The sequence below is a fragment of the Callithrix jacchus genome, chromosome 12 (genome assembly GCF_049354715.1).
Source record: "Callithrix jacchus isolate 240 chromosome 12, calJac240_pri, whole genome shotgun sequence".
Classification (NCBI taxonomy): Eukaryota; Metazoa; Chordata; class Mammalia; order Primates; family Cebidae; genus Callithrix; species Callithrix jacchus.
This window is the reverse complement of record NC_133513.1, coordinates 17,397,459-17,415,442: the sequence shown is the minus strand read 5'-3', so window position 1 is coordinate 17,415,442 and position 17,984 is coordinate 17,397,459. Positions and strand designations below refer to the sequence as shown.

At 42.6% G+C, this 17,984-nt stretch overlaps 1 protein-coding gene across 10 annotated transcripts in view; it reads right to left on the bottom strand.

Annotated features, from left to right (window-relative positions):
- TXNDC11 (thioredoxin domain containing 11) overlaps positions 1 to 17,984 on the bottom strand; it is a 71,837-nt gene that overhangs the window by 9,561 nt on the left and 44,292 nt on the right. For all 10 annotated transcript variants that reach the window (XM_035267016.3, XM_035267014.3, XM_009009198.4 and 7 more), the window contains 5 exons: positions 15,801 to 16,001; positions 8,901 to 9,684; positions 6,113 to 6,255; positions 5,692 to 5,801; positions 3,520 to 3,600 (listed from right to left, as the gene is read on the bottom strand). In XM_035267016.3, coding sequence (XP_035122907.3) covers positions 3,520 to 3,600; positions 5,692 to 5,801; positions 6,113 to 6,255; positions 8,901 to 9,684; positions 15,801 to 16,001 — 1,319 coding nt within the window. The remainder of the gene's footprint in view (positions 1 to 3,519; positions 3,601 to 5,691; positions 5,802 to 6,112; positions 6,256 to 8,900; positions 9,685 to 15,800; positions 16,002 to 17,984) is intronic.

The window sequence follows — 17,984 nt, the reverse complement described above, 5'->3', positions numbered from 1 at the left end:
ATCTCAGACATTCAAATGACAAAGCTGGGTGTGGCCCTGGGTACCTGTAATCCCAGTACTTTGGGAGGATGAGGCAGGAGGATCGCTTGAGGCCAGGAGTTTGAGACCAGCCTGGACAATATAGTAAGGCCTCATCTGTACAAAAAAAATAAAATAATTAGCTGGGCAAAGTGGCACACACCTGTAGATCCAGCTACTTGGGAGCCTGACGTGGGAGGATGGCCTGAGCCCAGAAGTTCCAGGCTGCAGTGCTACCTTGTCTCAAAAATAAAAAAACAAAAACACCCCCAGAGCAACTAAAAACATATCATGGCCCTGTGAAGTGGGCCCATGAAACAATACAGAAGCTGGACTTGCCCCAACCTTCCAAGGCACAAGACTGATCTTACGAGGCAGAGTAAAGGTAAATTACTTCCCAGAAAAAGCTGCCAAGATCCCTCAGTATGTCTATCTCAAGAAATTTACAGGACAGTGACATTTGCGAGCATGCTCTCTGCTAAGAGGTCTTGGTGCACTCTCCATGAATGTCCCTAATGGGCATGCTAAAACACTTTGTTAAAGTGGCAAGTACACAGAATATCAACAATCTACTTCCAGGAAAGCAGTAATGTGAAAGTGTGGTGGTAACAGGTCCCAATGTCTATTCCACTCTCCTCTAATCCTGAGGGAATGGCAGGGCACACCTCCAAAAAAGTATGATTCTGGCTGGGCAAGGTGGCTCACATCTATAATCCCAGTACTTTGGAAGGCCAAGGCGGGCGGATCATGAGGTCAGGAGATAGAGACCATCCTGGCTGACACAGTGAAATCCCGTCTCCACTAAAAATATAAAAAATTAGCTGGGCGTCGTGGCATGTACCTGTAGTCCCAGCTACTTGGGAGGCTGAGACAGGAGAATCACTTGAACCAGGAAGGTAGAGGTTGTACTGAGCTGAGATCACGCAACTGCACTCCAGCCTGGGCAACAGAGCAAGAGTCCGTGTCCAAAAAAAAAAGTGTGATTCTTTCCCTGTGGTGGACAGGGGCACCCATCTCCCACTCATCACCTGGCCCAGGGCCAGGCCAAAGCACCTACATTTTGAACTGTCACAGAGTCTGATGCAAGTGCTGGCTAGAGGAGCACCTGCTCAGTGGAGCAAGTGGCTCTGAGACACATCTGCACAGGAAGACTCTGTCTCCCTCAAGGCCCCTCCCCTGCCTCTTCCTCCTGAGGACAGGCTCTTGCATATTTTTTCCTTCATGATTTTTATACTTTGTAGACAATTCACAAGGGATGTAAAAACATACAAGAAGCACCTTCAAATCACTTGCAATCTCACTCCTCTGAAATCACTATCGACACCTCAACTTCTGTGAACATTTCCACCTAACACATGTACAAGTTTCTATTTTATCATAGTAAATATACAATCTCATATTATTTTCACTAAAAATAGCATACACAGGTGGACAGTGAAAAAGGTCTTACTACATGTTATCAAATACCCTTTTTTATTTCCTCTTTTGCAACCTGTCAGCTCATGCTGTTTGCCCATTTACCTTCTGGCTAAACCAAACACTCGCTTGGGACCAGTACATGATGAGCATACTTTACTTCTGACTACCATTTATTTTTAGGAAATGAGAAAAATTCCATTCCAAAGCCATAAGACTTTGTTTACCAACTTCCTTCCATTAAAAGAGAAGTGGACAGTCTTCTTATATATTTACACTCTTGACCTTTCCAGGTCAAGGATAAGGGTAAGGGGCTGCAGGGCTGCAGCAAGTGCCCAGCATGGGGCCAGAGAAATGCGCTCCTCTTCATGTTTACTACACTTGGCAGCTTCAGAATGAAGGTCACTTAGCCCAGATGCAGGTCTCCAGATGACGTCCTGACCTGTCACCTGTTTTGCCTATGTCTTCTAAACAGATTCATTTCCGCCAGCTGCTGAGAACTTCTTCATTAAAAGGAATGTGCTGGGTGCTATGATTTTAATATTTTTCTTTTTTTTAATTTGGAATTCAAATAATTCAAAATTTATTCATCATTAAACTACATGCCCAACTCCTGTGCCACAGAGATGAAACTGTTAGTGTTACTGTCCGTGATTCCTGGACTATGTGGTAATTTAAACACTGCTTAGAAAGAAAAAGCCTCATCACAACTCAGTCAGCAGTAAAAAAGGGTGAGTCACATTCTGTTTTTAGTGCATGATTTGACAAGACCCTACTACCACAGAAGTATTCCAGCAAATATGCTTTGAGATACAGAACAAAAACCAAGGGAATGATTCAACAGATATGAAGCAAACACTCTCCTAGAGAAACATGACAAGCTGAATTGCAAAAGGGAGGCAGGTAATTAAAACAGCAAAAGTCACACATGCGAGTCAGGGACTCCCTAAATGATGCGACACTTTCCCCTGGAGAGACGATATTGTCAAAGCCATGTGAGTGGGTCCCCAGAAGGACTCAACTTTCTAAAAACCAGAAGGAATCTATAAAAAGGGAGCAAACGTCCAGTATATTAGGCTCTAAAGGACCAAGCGTTTGTTTTCTTTTCTGAAACATCTGCCATCTACATTCATTAACTAGAAGTCCACTCCCCCTTGTGAATGTCCTGCTTGCTACGGCTTTTGGGGTAGTTGCTGTGAAGATCTGCACCTGGAACACTGGCTAGGCAAGTGTGAAAAAAATTAAGTAACCACCCCATGGCAGACATTCACAGCAGTCTGCACACATGGGAGAAAGTCCCTTTGCAGGGCTCCTGGAACCAAGGCAAGGATGGGATTTCTGCTCCATCTTGCCATGAGCAAGAAAGCCACCCTGTCCTCTGAATGAGAGGGATGAGGAGATGCTGGGAGGCCAATTAAGAGACAGGCAGGCATGTGGAAGGCTTGAGGCAGGCAGGGCTCCAAAGATACTCTGCTGTTTTGACCCACACAAACATGGGGTCTTTTCCTGTCAGTCTCTGAGTCCTCCATATGTTCACATAGGCCATGAAAGCTAAGAAATCTCACAGCTCCATTGAAGCCTCGGTAAGAGATAGACTGTGGGAAGAGCAACCTTCTGTTAAAAGATCCGTACCACACATAACATCTTGACACTACAGGCCTTTTACCCTGTGTCCCCAAGGCAGTTTTTTTTTTTTGAGACAGTCTTGCTCCATCGCCCAGGCTGGAGTGTAGTGTGGTGTGATCTTGGCTCACTGCAACCTCTGTATCCCAGGATTAAGAGATTCTCATGCCTCAGCCTCAGAGTAGCTGGGATTACAGGCATATGCCACTATGCCTGGCTATTTTGTGTAGTGATGGGGTTTCATCATGTTGGCCAGTCTGGTCTCAACTTCCTGAGCTCAAGCAATCTGCCCACCTCAGCCTCCCAAAGTGTTGGGGTTACAGGCGTGGGCTGTAGTGCCTGACTCCTAAGTGAACATTATTTGAACATAATGAATGATTTACATCTTAAAGGCATTTCATTTTCAGACCTCCACAAAAGAATCCCAACTGCCCACTAGTGAAAAAAAAAAATTGGCATTACCTGTTGCAGGGAAAAAACAAGACAGTAGGAAGACGATCAACCATAAATTCCCAAGGAAGGTCATTCTGAGACACATCAATCCTGGCAAAAGAGAAAAACAGAAATGGCAGATCAGCCCAAGAAATGCTAACTTGAAAGAATCTTCTCAGATAACCTCAAGAACCTGGTGCAATTTTTAGACCCCACACCGGGCTAGCCCCTTCACAATGAGTGCACTACTACCAGGTGTGAACTGGGCACTGATACTTCCAAGACATGCAACTTTCCACTATGTGGACACTTTCCACTGAGTGGCGACCCGACATCCTGAAAGGAAAAATGAACTTGCAAAAAAATGCCTCACTGACACCTGAAGAGTAGTTCACGTCTCACCTGACAGGAGCTAGCCAAGTATTTTAATCCCTGAATATTTCTGGAAACAGAAAGGAAATCATTGAGCAAAATCAAGCCTCTCTGAAGATGGAAAATTATACCCTCTTTATGTTGAAAATCTGCAGAGAGGCCAAAAACAGCCTATTTTCTTAGCAGATTTTACATTAACTTTCTAATACGGAAAATGATGTCTATACTACCTCACCCACGGTGCATGGCCTATCTGCTTATATATTTTAAAGAACAGTTGTCATATATTTCATACTCTATTCTTTTCCATTAATTGTATGAAAAGCATTGTTAAGGGATAAAAACTCCATTAAATGCCCAGCCATAATTTACTGAAACATTCCTCTCCTGGTAGATATAAACAGTGCTATAATGATGAGCTCATGCTTCTCTGTAAGTCCTATTCCATTACTTCTCCAAAGTAAAATTAACTGGGTCAAAAATGTGTTAACTGTTTTTGTTTATTTCTTGTGAATGTTGCCAAAATCTGTTCCAAAAGAGTTATGGCAATGTACGTACTCATTCCATTAGATACATCTGACTGCAGTTTCCATTTTATTTTATCAACACAAGATTCTGCCACTTAAAAGCACTGATTAATTTAATATGTTAAATGACACTTTGTTACTGTTTTAATTTATATTTATTAGATTATAATTTCCCCACTTATTTACTCTCTCTTCTAAAGAAAAACCTGCTCACGTCCTTTGTTCACGAAGGCATCTGTCTCAGCTATTTCCTAAAGCATTTTAATCTGGAGGGGAGGCTAGAGTATAAATGCCTGATTCAATCCTGGTCACTCATTTGCAGGTTGAAGCTCTGGCAGCTTGTCTAATTTTTCTATGCCTCAGTCTCCTCAATAAAAAGAGCACTTTCTTTTTTTAACCAGACTGGCTTCACTGAGCGTCCCGAGGACTAAATCAGGTAATATGTATATCTAAAAGTCTCCCAGCAGAGTCACTCCTCAGATTTGGCTCTAATTTTTACTTACAGTGCATGTAACAGGTGACATACAGACACTGGAAAAGATATTAATAGTCCCCCTTTTCGTTTGCTTTCCCTGTTTTCACTGCATGTATTTCTAGCGGAATCTGTCCATTTTTCTTTCTTTATTTTTTAACTGCTTCCACTTTGGAAAGTTTCCATCTCTCAGAGGAACCAACAAATCCTGCTATTTTTTGTTTTTTTATATTTAACTTTTATCTATCTGGAGGGTTTTTCAGAGGTAGGGGGCTAAATTTAAACAATTTTCCCCACCCAAAACTGCTTATACCCCCATCTAAAAACTCTGTATTTGATGCTTCTTTTTCAAAAAATTATTTTTAAGAATTTTGTTTACTCAAAAGCCCACACACAGTACCCATGGAATCACAATACTAGAACGTGGATATTTACAGATCCTTCCTCTTAATTTTGCAAATGAGGAAAACCAGGGCTGGTGGAGAGACCTACTCAAGATCCCAGGGCCCACTGGCATTGCCTGGGGCAACTGTCCCATGGTATTCCAAGGGGCTATCCTGAAAACCAGGTCAGGGCTCTCCCCACAGAACTGCACTTGGCCACCTACAAATCTAGTCAGGGCTAAACATCAACATCATGGAAGGAACACTCAGAATTCATGAGGAAAAGTTCAGTTTCAATGAGGCTTTGCTCATAGCTTCAACCTGACAATTAAATCCAGCCAAGTCATACCAAAGGTTAATAGAAAATGGGCAGACCTTCGCACACCATATGGCTAAGCTGCAAAGAATGAAAATTGGCACACAGCCCATGCACAACACGCCTGCTCACCTTGCTACAGTGAATGTGTCCATGGGCAGGTTACGAGCTAGCTGGATGAAGACGTGATTGAGAGATGGACAGAAGCCGCACCATGGAGCATAATAGAGAAGGAGAACGTCCTGTGGGAAGGGGAAGACAGCTGTTACTTACACCAGGAAATGAGCTCTTCCTCATTGCTTAGAATCCAGCACGCACTCCATAAATGCTACCTATGTAAATACTGTAGTGAAAATTTTCATCTTTCAGTCCTTCTAATTCTGTGCTTTTTCGAGCACTTTTCTGAAATTTAATTCATTCACGGTCTGAAATCAAACCGTCACATGGCTCTTCTATACATCAAAAACGTCTGCTCACCCAACAGCTGCAGCTTTGGAAATTATTTTTTTAAGGGGAATAGAGGGCTTGACTTTTTCCTCTCGTGACCACATACCTGTTTTTGAAGGACTACTTCCCAAAAGGTATCAGTTGTCACTTCAGTGATTAAATGCTGAGACGGGAACTGGGCAGAATCACTTCCAATGAGATGCCTTTTCAAGGGACTGTACAGAACGCTGAAGTTTTGAATAAAAGACTCTAAAAATAAAGAGAAAATGAGATCAACTCTTCTCTAGGTACAAGGAAAATAGCTGGCCTACTTTTAAACTCCACATTTTAAAAACTCAAATGACTTCATAGGCTCACATTTTTAACATTTCACCTATCAGCAAAACCCCACACAAAGCTGCCCAGGTGGCATCAGGTTTAGCTCTGGTAGTATTAACTCAGCAGACACAGTAATTTAGATAACAAAACACTATGCAGGGTTAGATGTTCTAATATTCATAGACTATTCTTTTTTTAAAAGGACTGCTCCACAAATAGACACCAGGTGAGACTATATAAATCATCAACAAGCCACAATCTTTTCAAGAAATTTCACTCTGTAATACGGAGACCTTTAAGCTTAACTACACAATGTAGAAATTGCACAAGCTACAGTAATGTGGAATGTGTTTAAATGCTCATTAATTTGAAGATGAGCTATGTTTTTTTTGTTTCCTTTATGAAGGTTCTTCAAGTTTCTTTTTTTTAAAGGTTAAGAAAAAATTATATGTAGTAAAAAAATACATAAATAAAACCTATAAATAAAACCTATAAATAATCAAAAACCTAACTTGAACCAAAAGTTTTATCCTTCCCACATATTCTGCCATCTTCAGAGTCCTTTGCTTCACTGGAAGCAATAGTAATTTGAATTTCACTTTTCTTTTCTTATTTTTTAAGAGACAGGGTCTCACTCTGTCACCCAGGCTGGAGTACAGTGCTGCATGCATAGCTCACTGCAGCCTTGAACTCCTGGGCTCAAGCAATCCTCCTACCTTGGCCTCCACAGTAGCTGGGACTACAGGTGTACACCACTGCACTCAGCTAGAGTTTCAGTTCTTTTTATTATTTCATTATTTTTTTAAAGACAGGGTTTCACCATGTTGGTCAGGCTGGTCTTGAACTCCCAACCTCAGGTCATCTGCCCGCCTTGGCCTCCAAAGTGCTTGGATTACAGGTGTGAGCCACCACGCCCGGCCTCTTTTTCTTTCTTCTAACTCCCTCCATTTTGAGGTCCCAATCAATGCAGTGCAGAATGGAGGAAGAAGTGAAGAATGTCATGTGAATACTAAAAGGAATTCACGATCAGAATCTAAATAGCACTTAGCTGGCTATGTTTTTGAAACATGAAACCAAGAATTATTTCCTAATCTGAATAAAGCCTAAATTCTGAAACTGCCATAGAGATAGCTGACTTATGAGTTAACTCTCTAAACCAACAACGACACACAGTAGATGTTTTTTACAAGCTCCCTAAAAATTCTGTCACCAACTACAGGACAAAGAACAGCAAGGCTAAACATTTCAGAGGAGATACAGAGATGGAAAGAAATCTAAAAAAGGCTTCTTTCAATTACCCTTAAATTCAAAGTGAACACATTATGAGGTCATTAAACACTTGAGCATTACTGAACAGAATTCAGGAAAATCTCATACACACTACCTCAAAAATACATGCTTGTGGGAGCACTGACCCCATTTCTCTGGAGTCTGTTTCCCATTAAAAAAAAAATTGTTTCATTTTAAGAAAACACATCAAAATAACTTTAGAAAACATGAATTGGGAGTAATCTGTATTATCATTAGATTATGCCCTTCAAAAAGTGACTGGTCACAGGGTTCTTTTAAACACTGAGGAACTCTTGAATTTATAATATATAATTTGATGTAGAAAAATCAGTATTTACATAAAGCCTTTTCACAAATGTATCTAATGTAAGAAACAAGTTTCACCTGTATTTGAAAGAGAATGGCTAAAAAAACTTGCATGTACAAGCTCTGAGTCTTACTGTTGATTTCATACTTTATAAAACTTAATAGAAAAGGTTTCCTTCCCTACAAAATTCCTCCTTTCTCCATGTGGCATACACTGACCCTCCCACACGTTTCCAATGAGGCTGACCTAACATGGCTTTTGAATTCTCACTTCATTGCATGTAGTCAAGGGTGTCAGCAAAGCCCTGGGAACAGGCCACTGTGGTTCAGCCTAATGTTGCTGCCAAGCCTCGGGGCAAGCCCTGGATGCTTTCTCATCATGGAGAGTTACTCCTCAAAAAATGGGTTTTGCTTTTGCTAGTTTGCAACTGACACTTGTTTACTGCACTTTACACTTGATATAATCTAGGCATCCCAGGTCCTAGCAGTATTCCTCAGTAAAACAGCAGCAGAACAAATTAAGTCTTGTGGCCTTGATCCTTAGACATTTTAACCTGTGAGACAAAAAGGGAGGCAAGGCAGCTCTGTAGTCAAGGCTCACTTTCATCAGCCCCCAGGACATCCCACCAGAATGGCTCTTCACCTCCCTGCCAGTTCCAGTCCCCAAGTCCTCACTCCCTCCAGCTTCTTCTACCTTAGATATGTGAAATGTCTAATCGCCAATTTAGAAAGTGGGACTTTAACCCCCATGGAATAAATAACAAACTTATCCAAAATTTAGAGTTAGGATGTTTCTGTTCCATTTAATAGACAAAATTAACTTCTTGAAAATTATGACCGATGGTAGTCTCAAGACTTAAAATGAGCTACAGAGCTGGTATCACCCCACAATTAAATGTAATGAGAGCCGTCAATAAAATTTACCCATATGACGTCAAACAAAACGTACAATGCTTGGAGAAATAAACTGCCTACAGTACCTAGGGTGAGCTTCATCAATGCTTGCTTTGGATCCAAAATGTAGTGAGACTCTTCTTTCATGTCAACAATTGTGGCAAATTCTTTCACCTGAGTGGAGCTTGGAGCACCCAGTCTCTCCGCATATAACCAAAACAAATTTGAATCCAAAAGGTAGATGTTGAGAGTCTTGTTGGTTCTGCAGCTCAGGCCTGTGAAGTTTGTGCTAGTCATGTCTACTTCTGGAAAGAGATACCTGTTCTCCTCAATGTGAGGAATGGAGCTTGGGGCATCAACCTCACATTTCTTCTCAAAGGAAGAAAATGCAATGGTAGGGGCTTCAAGTTCAGAATCAATGAAGCCTGCCACACCCCTGCTTATGGTCCTGCAACATGCAGTGTAGTAGCTGAAGGGGCTATAGGAGGTTAAAAAATTGCTGCATTCTATGCTGTCTGATGCCACATGATAAAAGGTCTGCTCCTTGAGGTAGAAAGAATCCAAAGCTGCTGCCATTTCAAAAAAGCTGCACTGTGGCATGCTGACCGAGCTCGGCTTCACACCCACAGCGGTCTGGTTGACACAGAGTTCACAGACGTTGTGGGTCCTGGAGAAGGAATGCCATTGGGGCAGCACCACAGTGTTGCAGCAGGGGGATGCTGTGATCAGCGGTGGGTCTGGCAGCTGAGCTGGCGGTTCCAGGGCTAGGGACTCCAACATTGGAGCATCCACCCGCCGCAGATGCTGAAGAATACGCTCCACCACCTGGTCCCCATGACAGTTGTTGTACTCCAAGGCCACTTCGGTGATCTGAAATTTAGGGCAAAGTTGGTGAGAGGCTGGGGGATGACTGAGGAATTAGCACCCCCTTAGCCACATTTCTCTTTCTGCAATTTCAGTTACCCATGGTCAACTCTGGTTCAGAACTATTAAATGGAAAATTACAGAAATAAACATGTCTTAAGTTTTAAATGATGAAATTTTTGCCATTACAAAAATTTTGAGCCATTACAAAAAGTTTTTGCCATTACAAAAAAGCTACCAGCCTGTTTCTTAGTAGCCAACTCAGTTATCAGATCATCTGTCTCAGTATCGCAGTGCTTGTGTTCAGCTGACCCTTTATTTATTACAAGGGCCTCCAAAGTGCAAGGGTAGTGATGCTGGCAATTCAGATATGCCAAAGAGAAGCCAAAATGCTTCCTTTAAGTGAAATGGTGAAAGTCTCAATAAGAAAACAAAATGGTGAGGTTGCTAAAGTCTTCTTAAGAACAAATATTCTACTCATAAAATTATGAAGAAAAGTGAAATTTATGTGTAGTATATACAGGGTTCAGTACCAACTGTGGTTTCAGGCATTCACTGGGGGTCTTGGAACGTATCACCAAGAACATGCAGTGGGATAGAAGAGGGTACAGGGGAGGTGATTACTATATTTTTAAAAATACTACCCCAGGCATGACACTCCTGGGCCAAATGGTATGTTGCCTGTGAGATAAAACCTCTACACAATCTGGCCTGTTTGGTGTTCCAGTCTCACCCGACCCATTTCAGAACAGACCAGGCCCTCCTGCAATGCCACGCCTTCACGGAGGCCTGGCAGGGGATACCACCTCCTCCATCTGTTCCCAAGGTCCAGCACCAGGGCAGCTGCTTTAGAGAAGCTAACCCTACTCCCAGCTAGTTTCTATACATCCAGTGTCCCTGAGGCCCCTTCTACAGTCTCACAAGCTTCTGCTGAGACATCCCTCTTCCCCACAAGCTTATGGATCCTCATGGGCAGAAACCACATTTGATTTATCCTGCCATCCCTGGGGCCTAGCACAGAGCTAGGCACATAACAAATGTTCAGTAAATCTCTGATGAATGAGTGGCAGCTCAGGGTAATGGACACATTCCCCTTTCTTGGTAAGATTTGCCACTTTACTCTCAGGCCATATTGGCAATTTGGATTTACATTTTATTCCAAGACTCTTCCTCTTCCAAAAAGAATGTTTTATTACTCACCTCTCATTCTAGTTTCTTGAGAAGGACAAATGAGTTATAATCCAAAGGCATTTACTCTCTAAAACAGAAGAGTGTGTCAACTTGAATCAAATCTCACCAGGTAGTTACAGGGTGGTGTCACTCAGGATTTTGTTTCGTTAAAGTGTGTGTGTATTTGTGTAAAACAATTTAATGAGTGCATTTCCAATTTTAAAAAGTTTTATAAAAATACGTACATAAAAATTTTAAAAAGTTGTATGTAAAATTTAGAGTTAATTCAAAACATACATATTTGTACAGGAAAATAAATTATTTGTTGAAACAATTTATTTTCCTGTACAAATATGTATGTTTTGAATTAACTCTCTAAACTCTCTAAATATTACATAAAACTTGTAAACTAACTGGCATAAAAAAGTCACTATAACCCACCAGAGACCTACTGGGCGAAGAAAAGAAGTCACTTTAGATGACAGGCCAGTGCTTGAAATTGTATTTCCCCACACAAAAACATCTCAGCCGTTTTTGGCTGAAGCTCTGACAGCATGCTGTACTAACAAGGTCAAGCCTATATAATCTGTGAAGAGCCTGGATGCCCTCTGGCCCTAACCTGGTACTGCTTTATATTCAAAGACACAGTAACAGACAATTACTCCCACCCACTCCCCCCAAAACTTCCATAAGACTTCAAGATTTACTGTAATCTTTTATAGAAATCCAAGTAATTAATTACATAATAGAGAAGAAAATTTCTAGAAAAGTATTTCTTCATCTCTCCTATCTTTAGTATCTCATAAACAAAGCAGCCATGTGAAGAATATTTTTAATTGAAGAAAGAATTTTGTCTACAGCAATGCTTTTTTTTTTTTTTTTTTTTTTTGAGACATAGTTTTGCTCTTGTCGCCCAGGCAGCAGTAAAATGGCCTGATCTCAGCTGCAACCTCTGCCTTATGGGTTCAAGCAATTCTCTCTTGCCTTAGCCTTTCAAGTAGCTGGGATTATAGGGATGCATCACCACGCCCAACTAATTTTTTCTATTTTTATTTTACCTAGCTAATTTTTTGGATTTTTAGTAGAGACATGGTTTCACTATGTTGGCCAGGCTGGTCTTGAACTCCTGACCTCAGGTGATCCTCCTGCCTCGGCCTCCAAAAGTGCTGGGAATACAAGTGTGAGCCACTGCATCCAACCAGCAATACTTTTTTTTGAGACGGAGTTTTGCTCCTGTTGCACAGGCTAGAGTGCAGTGGCCCGATCTTGGCTCACTGCAACCTCCGCCTCCCAGGTTCAAGCGATTCTCCTGCCTCAGCTTCCCAAGAAGTTGGGACTACAGGTGCACACCACCATGCTCAGCTAATTTTTATATGTTAGCCAGGCTGGTCTTGAACTCCTGTCCTCAGGTGATGTGATCCACCCGCCTCAGCCTCTGAAAGTGTTGGGATTACAGACATGAGCCACTGTGCTCACCAGCAATGCTCTTAAAGAGTTAGGCATTATCATTTTTCTCTTATGAAGTGGTATTTATGTTTCTATTCCTTTTATGTAATATGCAATTTTGAAAACACAACTCAAGTTATGTCACATTATGTGTATCACTTACTGTCACTTAATTACATGTGAATAATTAAGGAAATCTTGGCAAATAACTTTAACTGTTCGCACATTAGATGTTTCCTTCTATTTTCTTTAATCAGGGAAATCTGTAAGTCTGAACATGATAAGCATGCCTTTGCTTACCAGATTCAGATATGTGAATGCCTCAAATAAACGCTTTTAAAATAGAAAACAAGTCACAAAAAGACTCTTTGCTGGCTGAGGTAAGCATTTCCTTTGGTTAACAAATTGTGTAATACACACTACGATGTCTTATAACCTCTCTAGAACTGTCTAGACACACTAGGGTGTCAGTGGCCTTATGCTGGTGTCAGGTTGTATGCTTTTGTGTGTGTGTACACACAGGTACGTGTATGGGTGCACATGCAGGTATGCATGTGTGTAGGAGCAGCTACCCAGTCTGGCTTGCTGTGGCCACCATACAGTCACTCCTGCCTGGTATCCTACATGTACCACAGTACAATTGTCCAACCAGAACGTCTGTGCTTGGCATGCCTCCAACTCTATTTCCCTCACTCTAAGATGACCTCTCTCTTCTCAACAATGCAAGCATCCTCAACTTTCTGCCCAATATTAGGCCTAAGGTGATAATGGAAAAATAAAGGCACCTAAGTCTTTCACGTTCAACAAGCTAATGAATTTACAGCTCACATTATGTAAGTACAACATTCATCCTTCCCACCTAACCCGAATGCCCAATGGCTTCTTCACTCTAGTCACTGTGTCACAGTTTCCCTTATCCTAGACCCTACTTTCCATCCTCCATCTCTACCACCCAAGTTTGAGTTCTTACTACTTCTCAGTTTTCTGGAACCCTGCTATCAGAAAAACTTTAGTAATAGTAACGCACAGCTCTGGCCACAACTCTTCACTGTCAATAAGACTTGTGTGGGCCGGGTGCAGTGGCTCATGCCTATAATCCCAACACTCTGGGAGGCCAAGGAAGGCAGATGCTTGAGCCCAGAGCTTTTGAAACCAGCCTGGACAACATGGTGAAACCCATCTCTACAGAAAATTTCAAAAATTAGCCAGGCGTAGGGGCATGCACTTGTAGTCCCAGCTACTCAGGAGGCTGAGGTGTGAGGATCACTTGAGCTCAGGAGGCAGTAAGCTGAGACTGTGCCACTGCACTCCAACCCGGGCAACAAAAGAAGACCCTAACTGAAAAAAAAAAAAAAAAAAAAGATGACAACGATGACTTTATGACTATGATTAATCTTGAAATCCTCAGAGAAGTGCCCAAGGCTCTCTCCTCCAAAGGGTTTTTCAGGATCTCTCCAATTATCTGCAGACCACAAAACCCAGCCTCCTTCCTAACACCAGGACCTGCAGCAACTCTCCTCCCTCATGCCTCTGCTCAGGCTGCTCCTTCCAGTAAGTTTTTCTCAACCCACCAAGATCCTGGCTGCCCCTACAAGTCTGTCTCTAATACTTTCCCCATCCAAAGCCTCTGCTAACCACTCCCCTGCCCAGGCCCCTGCTTTCTGAGATAGCACCCTCTCTCCTCCAGTTCCTCCTGACCCTGGGCCTGGGCCTGATAGTCCTCTACTTTGAATTACAGGCAGAATTTCACTCCCTGTACTGGACACACTTCTAAGACCACAGGACAAGACTGATGCGATGGTGTCCCATCTATCCATTCTACTCTGGAGCTTCCCAGGAGAGTGCTCAGTAAACATTTGCCAGACCGACCTGAAACAAAGAGGGAAATGTGCTGGATACGCACTTCGCTTGCCTGAGTAATTCATAATACTATGAGATACTGCCTGGTGTTCAGTCATCTCACCCACACACTGAGGTTAAGGGAATGTACCCACCTCACAGAGATACTAGGAGCCCCAAGGAAAGGAGCCACAGGCAAAACCATGATAAAAAGGAGGCATGTTGATAGGTGGAGGAGTTGCGGGTTGCTGGAGGGACAGTCATTCAGGAAACAAAGGTGGCAAAGAAAGTGTCTTCCCACCAAGTGCCTAGATCCAACCACAATCCTCTGGGCAGAGGCTCTGGGCTCCTGCCACAAAATACCACTCCCACAGGACCCCGACACACTCAAACCAGACAGGAGAGAACCTTCCAAATCCACAACCATAGCCATATCACATTGGTATGAAGTGCTGGATAACCCTTCCTTCCCTACAACAAGCTTTAAGGCTCTTAATATTAGATACAGTAAAGGTCTAGTCATTTGAAACAGTGTCTCAGTTTACAAACTATCCATGTAGTGAAAATTTTCTAAAGAAAAGTTTTACTGAGTCCTCCCTAATTAGTGCGGAAGAAACAAAGCTATTTTTCTCTTTTCTTTCTTCCTCTAACCCAAAGAGCAGCATTCATTCAGAAATAATGTTCTATTATTTTGAGTCCTCCCTAATTAGAAGGGAAAAAACCAAACCTATTTCTTTCCTCTTTCTTCCTCTAAGCCAAAGAGAGCAGGATTCATTCAGAATACTCCCCAGAGGGACTTAGAACTTAAGCAAAAAGACCTCCACAACAGCAAAAGGAGATATCCAGCTGGGTGAGAAGTCCTGCCTCCCCTTCCTTACAGGCAGGCGGCCAGGCCAGCACTGAGGGGCTCAAGGATAGGCAGCATCTGCTTAGCTGGCCAGTGGTACACTGGCTGGCCGAAATTGGTGTTGGCTAATTAAGGGATCCTTGAGGGAGAGAAAAAATAAAACCCTCAGTAAATGCAATTTCACTCCCCAGGCTCACTCTGTGTACTGTGCCTGCTGTCTCAAAGGGCCTCCAAATGCTCCGTGTAGAAAATAAACTTTCGCCCAGAATGTATGCGCACCAGATGAAGCCGAAGACGTGCAAGAACAGCAGGCTCTGACGGCACCGCTTCTGAAAAGCACTCTGGCTTCTGCACAACAGGGAAGGTTCAGAGAAACAAGGTGTTCCAATGTCGCTGCTGCTGCTCCTGATCTCTGAGGACCCCCAAGACAATGGCATCTCCTAGGCCACGCTAAACTTGGCCTGTGTTCCTGCCACTCCCTATTTCACCCCCTAAACAGGAAGGTCAACAGCAGTCACATCAGAAGAGGGCATTTCGTCTTTCCCTAGAGGGGCACAGTATGGCTTCCCTGCCTCCTCCTACTCACCCGAGATCCCAACAGCTGTCAATAAATATGTCCAGAGAGGCTGTGCCAGTCCCTGTCCTAGATACGAGCTCTCTCCTGCCCATCTGAAGGGGAAAAGAGCAATGCTCAGACCGCAGCTGCCCCTCCTGGTGGCCATCAGCTGCCAGCGTAAATGGCTGTGTACAGGATGAGAGAGGCCAGGTAGATGAGGCTTTCCTACTTCTTATGGGGTGCTTTTAACATCACGGTTCTTACCTCGTCTATTAAAGGATGACTTTCGGCCAGGGGATTAAAAGGTATGAATAGAAACAGCGCCGGTCCTTTCTTCAGCTCATTATTCAGCAGGAGACTCTTGCCTCCGTGTGGCCGTAGCCACCGAAAGAGTGTCTCCCGGTTTTCTAAGGCCCACTTACAGATGTTCTCGGCTGTGTAGTTCAGGACCTCCCTGGGGAAGACCTGCGAAAGACAAAGGCACAGAGGATAAAGGAGACCTAAGTGAGGGAGGGCAGGCTCCAGGCACATCGGCGCTGTTCCAACCCCACCAATGCAGGTGAGAAAACCCAGGCTCGGAGTGGGACCTGCCCCTGCTGTGCAGGTAACGCCCTCTTCTCCAGAGACAGCATTCCTCACAAGTGGCGAATAAACCAAAGTGGTTGCAGGAGGTGACTTCCATATTGTATGATTCATCTTTCTGCCATGACACAGAACTACCTATCAACAAATCATTCTCCCTGCCGGTTGGTGGCAATAACAACCTCTATCACCCTGTTCAAGGACAGGTATTAAACATTACTGGGTGTTTATAAAAGGACCAAGACATATGTAAGAGAACAGAAATTACAGAGTCAAGGATCATTTAGATTTTTACCTTAGCCTTTTAAATGCTGCCCCACAAGGGCAGAACAGAGTCTCTGTGAGGCACAGGCTGTTCTGTTCACCTGTGTCCTCCATGACTAGACAAACACCAGGCACAGAGCAGGAACTCAACACTTGTCTGAATTAATCAACAAATGACCCAAACTTGCACGAGGCCATGGATCACATTTTATGTGTACAAATAAATAAAAGAGACACTTAAAATTTTTTGCTTTGTTTTGCTATAAACAACCAATGTACGTAAATATACAATTATTTTTTAATTCTAACAGTATAAATCACTGGCTTCAAACAGAACTACCAAAGGGATGCTTCAGAGGGATTTATGAAATGGGATATTTAAAACTCCTCAAAATGAAGATTTAAATTGACTCATAACAAAGATGTCCACTGCTTGTATTTTTAAAAATAATGGTGTCTCCCAATATTATTGCATTTGATGAAAGAAATTCTACCAAATCGAAGCAGTAAACCTGATATATTTTCCATCTCATCTCATAGTCCTACCTTTTTTCCCTCATCTACTTTAAATTTCTTTCTCAGTACCCTTTACTATAAATAAATATATGTAGGCTGTGTAACATGCTAAAAATGAAGGATGTAGGAAAATGACAGATAGCAAAAGCTGATGATGTCAAAGCAGCTTAGGTAGCAGCACAAGGAGCGTAGGTGGGCAGCAGAGAAACAACCACGGCAGTGACTGTCAAGGTGAGATGATGGGAGTTTGAAAAACCATACTTGAACTACCTCAAACATTTCTATTTGGAAAACACAAAAATTCATTTGACCTTTGGAATATAAACTGACAGAAGTAAGGCATAACATCTGGGCTCTGAGAGACATGCAGAAGCCAGGGTGAGTGGTGAGCAAGGGGGCACTCCTGGAATTGGCCCAAAAGTCCCTCCGAAGGCACAAGACTTATATACTGTGCCAAGGGGGGGGCATGGGTTTTAAAGGCTGGGTACACTGGGTGCAGGGAAATTGATCTGTATACAACCTGTAAGTTACTGACAATAACATGAGAGAGACAGAATACTTCAGAAAAGTAAACTCAGTGATGTGACTGAGGAAGCAGCAATCAATAGAGTAGAAGCACAGGACTGAGCAGAACACAGGTCAAGCTCAGTAACAGCTGAGTTCAGGCTGTTCCACGAGAAAGCAAATGAAATCAGGAAACAAAGGTGACAATGGAAAACCAAGGCTCTCTTGGATGAGAAGCCATTAACTTCTCACTGTGACTTGATAAGAACTTCAAAAATCCATTACATCAGCTAAGGAGAAAAGCATGTCACATGACTACTCTTCATAAAAGGAATAAACAGAGAACATCACTCAGCGGAAGCTTAACCTCTGAGAACATGGGCTCAGAGTAACAATACTCCAAGAGAATAACTCTGCAATTTTATCCAAGAAGAAAAATTTGCAAGTCTGTACCAAAATCTAAGACTATAAATAAAGAATTTCTATATGTTAAATTCAAGAGCCCTCTAATGCATGGGTTCTTAACCTGGGGCCTGGGCTCTAGGGTGGGGCTGTAAGAACTCTCCATTCAAATATAAAATC